Genomic DNA, 5510 nt, shown 5'->3' with positions numbered 1-5510 from the left:
AGAATGATCATTTGGTCCCTATATTTTAGAGTGATTTATGTTAGTAAATAATATTACTATGAAATTAAAAAGTTAGTATTGACTAGCATCGAGTGTTGTATTATCCATCACTTTAGCCCTCAATACTTTAATCTTTTATTAAAATAACTTTTGATGGATAAAATTGTTAACTAATTAATGATTAACGCATATTATTAATGTGATATTTATATATTAAATTATTGAAATATTATATGTCAAATTAAAAAAAAGTAAATATCAATCCTTATGAACACCCAACTTTATACATCAACATATATGATTGTCACAGATAAATCTAAAAGAAAATAACTTTTCATTGTTTATTATTATTTTTTAAATCAAAGCATTTGATATTTTTATAATATTATTCTTAATCCCACATGCTACCATGAGACATTGAAAAGTAAAAAGTGGCACCTCTCTCAGATTGTCTAGATCTCACCTAAAATAATAAAAATAATAATAAAAGCAAAAAGTTAAAAAGCAAAAGCCTCTTTAAAAAATATATAAAAAAATATCATAATTTATAGACAGAATGATTGGATAGATATCTTAATATTTTATCAATTCTTCCAAAAAAAATTTAAAGCTTAATATACTTTTTAGTTTCTAAATTATACCTCAAATTATGTTTTGGTGTCTAATTTTTTTTTTCACTCAAAGTATGTATCTAATATTTTCTCATTATACTTTTAGGTCCATGGGTTGTAACGACCATTTAAAATCAACATGCGTTAATTGGCACTTGTCGCTTTCAATTTTTATGAAATTTTTATTTTCTAAAAAAACAAAATTATTGTTTAAAAACTCAAATGTTTCAAAATATCAAAATGACCACTAGATTTCGAAACCCAAATCATTCAACTCTTTTGTCAGCCATTGTTGTCGTCGTCAGCTGCATACCCACCGGTCATCAGACTCCACTACTGTCAAGTCCCTTGTCGTCACCCTTAAATTTGTCGTCGGACAAAAATCAGTTACAAATCGCTGGAAATCATGCGTAAAATTGAAAACAATGGGCACCAATCGTCGTAAATCGATTGAAGACGGTGGCTGGGCTTCATCGAACTTTGAGTTAGGGATGGTCGGTAGTGGGTTTCATCATCGGTAGGGGCTTGGTCGGAATTTGGGTTAGAGAATTGAGAGTATTTGGGGTTTATGATTTTGGAGTGTTTTGTGAAAAGAATAAAAATATAGGGTTTTTTTTAAAATAATAATAATTTTAGTTTTTTTAAATAAAAATTTCAAAAACATACGAGGGTGACACGTGTTCGTTAACAACAAAATTTAATCTACAGACACCTAAGATGGTAACAGAGAAAACATTAGACACATATTATTAACAAAAAATTCTTTAAGTATCAAAACATAATTTGAAGTATAATTTAGACATTTAAAAAAATATTAAGCCTTTTTTAAAATATGCATTGAAAAAATTTATTAGTGAGCGGTACCTTAGAACTTCAATCCTTAAGCGAAGAATGAAATGTATGCGACGGGTCGACCAATTCGAGAGTGGTATATAATATTGTTTCTATTTATAATTTCAGTTAACAACATCGATCGACTTCAAATTTTCGTTCAATTCTTAAATTGGACAATAAGTTTCAAAATATTTTAATTAAATTCTCAAATTATTCTTATTATTATATCAGTCACATAGTTTATCAATCTAGCGTGTCTCAAATCTGAAGTACAATATATTAAAACGTGTGAATAAAAAATATAAACATGTGTATACCTATCATACAAATAACATGAACATACGTGTCAAGAAACCTAAACGTTTAAATCAATATCTATTAATTCAAATATTAGTACAAAATAATATTTTAAAAAATATAATACTTTTTAGTCTTACACGTGAACGTTTAAATCAATATAATATCTATTATTATACTTAACTTATTTCAAACTAATTTATTTGGTCATAGTTTTAAATAAATATATAACCATGTTTTCCACGGAATTGTAGACAGAAATTATATCAAACCAACTATCTACTTTTATCACAATATTAAATAATATTTTATATTAAATCAGTAAAGAAAACACACTAACAAATCAACCGATCCAACCGATTAAGATCGGAAATCGGAATCGGAATCGAATCGGAATCTTAACCGTCCTTTCTACTCCTACGTCTCCGACAACAATTAATTTTCTTGTTTTATTTTACATTAATTTTGTAATAAAGACATGATTTGATTTTTTTATTTGTTTGTAATAACATGAATTAATTCATTTGATGTAGTCGATCTGTATCCCTTCGATGGATACATTTGTACAAGTCACCGTCATCGGCAACAAAGTTACCCGGATGCTTTCATCTTCATCGGCTTCCAAATCTTTCAACAGTTCCGAAATTCCCAATTTAAGCTTTACCTTCTTCTTCATCGCGTCGCCGCCGCCGGGGATGTGCGCAAAGGTGCCGGCGAATTCCCTGAACTTCGGGTTCATTTTCGTTTCGTCGCTTAAGTTTACGTACACATCGAACTTCACGTAATCGTTTCCTTTAACTTTAATGCCGTACACGACAATGGCCTCTTCTTCTTCCTCCTCTTTGCTCTCCCTCTTCATCGACCTGGAAACTTTCACTGTGATGATACCGTCCAACACTCGCCCATCGGGCCTGAAATCGGATGCCAAAACTGGTTTTTTGTTTTCTTTAAGTTTTAACATCTGTCGAGCTTGTTTCGGCGGAACCGACGGTGGGGGACGGTGGCTCAGCCATGGATGGTCGACTTCCTCGTATGAATAACCGAGTTTCGTGATATCGAGAACATCACGAACTTTACTCTTGACTAACTTTAAATTCTCGTCGTAGAAGAAAAAGAAAGAGTCGAGCCAATCGGGATCGGTGATATCTAACCGTTGATCATTAATTTCTCTCCAAACTTCCCACAGCCGATCGATGTTCGAATGATGAGCATAGAAAATCGGGTCTTTCGCGGCCGAGTAAAACTTGCCCATGTCTTCTCTTCCAGGGTTGAAGCTGCTTCCGATCCATGTGTGCAAAGTGTTGTGCGGCGCACTCTCGATGGTTCCGGGTGAATTACAGTAGCCGTCGTGTGCTTTATATGCACATCCCATGAACAACTCCGTTTTTCTCGCGCCGGAGACCATTTGAGTATGCATAAACTTCAAGTTCACATCAGTTTGTTCATCGTTGCTCACATGGGGATGATTTTGATCGGTGCTGTAAGCTAAATCGGCAACCCGTGGTGGAAAATGCGAGAAGTCGCGCTCCGTATGAAAGAAAGCTAACTTCTTGTTGACGTAATAATCCGGTATCGGCATTCCTTCGGGGATATCCCAAGCCCAAAACGGCAACCTGAACGAGTCGTCGTCGATGAGGCTACCAAGGATTCGTTCGTGGAAGTATATCATCATGCGGTGCCAGGGGAAGAACAGCCACGTACGGTGGATGTTCACCGAGGAGTCGGAGTGGTTTAGTTGCTCGTACGCGCCGGTGCAGAACTGGCAGTGTAACTCAGCTTGACGGGCGAAGCTTCGAGGGTCGTCGTAGGGCAACGACTTCATTATCGATAACGCCTTGTTGTATTTGGCGATGTAGCTCTCGTTCAAAAGGTGTGCCGGACGGCGAAGTCTAACCAGCGACCGAGGATCGGGGAACTCGAAATCGACAAAGGGTACCGATTTCTCGAATCCCGGTGGGCAACAGTAAACCAGAAGATCCGGTCGGCCATACGAGTGGTGGCAGGCTGTCATATTCGGCCCAATAGCTCTACTCTTTGCAGCGTTGTCGTCGACGCCATTGTTGAACGTTGCCCAGAATCGAAGCTTACCCAGTATCATGCTCGTTAGTTCCCTGAACAATCAAAATAAACACAGTGATAAACAAAAACATATCATAATCCGAATTCATATGATTGTCGAACATAGAAAAATACCCCATGTATGAATACTGAAGTTGAGAAGATTTCATGATTCGAGAAGTAGAAGAAGACACGAGTACGATGAAAGCTAAAGAAACTATAAGAATCCATTTTCTTTCTGCCATGGCTAAACCTTGCTTAAATGATGAACAAACTGAATCAACGGGCGAGTTTCGATTCAGCTGTTCAATGAAATTCCTTGGTTATGAGGAGATTTAAATAGGAAACGATGACGACAACAACGACATTATGATAAGAGACATTAAGTACCGAGGTTTAATTTATGTATCATTGTGATAAGAGAAGCCAGTCGTAAGATACAAACATGGCAGGTCTAGCCAAATTGAAGGATTTAGCCCTTAACGAGGAAATGACATGATAGGAAAGTATGGAGAATTAAGATCAGCGTAGTCGAGTAGTGTGAGTCACAGCTATAGGGTGTAGCATCTCTGTCTTCCTTTTAATGTCTTTGTAGTAATTTCCATAACTTCTACTTTTTATACATTTATGTTATTGGAATTTATAAAGGTCTAGAACTAGGGTAGCGAATTAGTGTTTCCTTAGTTTAGGTTTTAATCCTTTTGACTTTATTCCTTCTCGTACCTTGCTATCGCTGACTACTGTGAATTATTCTCTTCATGTTTCTTCTTTTTAAATTTAGCTGAGATTTACGTTTTTGTCTATATACAGAGATTTTAACGCATAGATTTATTTGCAGTGATTACTTCCCATTACAGACGTGCATATAAAGACTGTTCACCTATGTATTTATTTATTTATACACGTATTATATTTTATCTTTATTTTTAATTTTCTGACTGCCGGAGATCTTCCACGAAAGCTGCTCTCAACCTAGAGTTGGGGGCAGCCTATTACCCTACTTCCCCCTTACCCCATTGCTTATGAGAATAGGGTTTTGTTGTTGTTATTGTTGTCTTTAAATTATTATTGTTGAGTACTCGTTATCTGTCTTCAGTCGTTATGAAATATTCATATTTTACTTCTATTTTTTTCAACGGGTTATTTTTTCATGAAATTTGTTTAAAAAAATCATCTAAATATTCAATATTCTATTTTGATCTCTTTAGAGGTCGTCTCATAAACTAATTTTGAAGTATATTATTTGCTTCTCAAAAAATAATTTTTTGTTATTCAAATTTTTGATAAAAAAAAGTACACCCCAAACACTTCAAATCCGAGAAAACCTCAAACCCAAAAAATATAGAATTATTGAGTTTCATTTCATAAATTTTGAAGAGATTTTGAAAAAAAAATCTATACCGAAAGAAAAAAAATGGAAGAACAAAAAAAAGTCTATCTACATTTAAAATAATTATAAAATACGCTAAAAATGATGTCATCACCATGGTAACATAAAAAAAAATTCAAGTTCAAACTTTCAAGATAACCCAAATGGAAGAAAATTACACACAAGTTTTACACCGGACGTGTTTCATAAAATAATGCAAAAATATAAAGATTAGACAAACAAATAGCACAACTACTCACGTTAACCTCAAAAAAAGAACTCTATTATTCTCTCCTTATAATTTGTATTATATTGATTTTGTACATAGGAGATATATTTGA

At 34.3% G+C, this 5510-nt stretch overlaps 1 protein-coding gene across 1 annotated transcript; it reads right to left on the bottom strand.

The window, feature by feature from the left end:
• Positions 1 to 2181: 2181 nt before the first annotated feature.
• Positions 2182 to 4060, bottom strand: LOC120214816 (polyphenol oxidase I, chloroplastic-like). Its single transcript, XM_039212621.1, has 2 exons — positions 3936 to 4060; positions 2182 to 3853 (listed from the first exon to the last, which is right to left on the bottom strand). The coding sequence occupies exons 1-2, from the start codon at positions 4043 to 4045 to the stop codon at positions 2263 to 2265; spliced, it is 1701 nt and encodes a 566-aa protein (XP_039068552.1). The 5' UTR covers positions 4046 to 4060; the 3' UTR covers positions 2182 to 2262.
• Positions 4061 to 5510: the final 1450 nt, after the last annotated feature.

The sequence above is a fragment of the Hibiscus syriacus genome, unplaced genomic scaffold (assembly GCF_006381635.1).
Source record: "Hibiscus syriacus cultivar Baekdansim isolate YM2019G1 unplaced genomic scaffold, ASM638163v2 tig00110108_pilon, whole genome shotgun sequence".
Lineage (NCBI taxonomy): Eukaryota > Viridiplantae > Streptophyta > Magnoliopsida > Malvales > Malvaceae > Hibiscus > Hibiscus syriacus.
This window is presented reverse-complemented; position numbering and strand designations above follow the sequence as displayed.

Excerpts from the sequence above, each read along its gene's own strand:
- LOC120214816 (XM_039212621.1), bottom strand. The coding sequence starts at position 4,045 with ATGGCAGAAAGAAAATGGATTCTTATAGTTTCTTTAGCTTTCATCGTA. Across the intron at positions 3,854-3,935 it reads CTTCAGTATTCATACATGGG|GGAACTAACGAGCATGATAC; the intron begins GTATTTTTCTAT and ends TTGATTGTTCAG.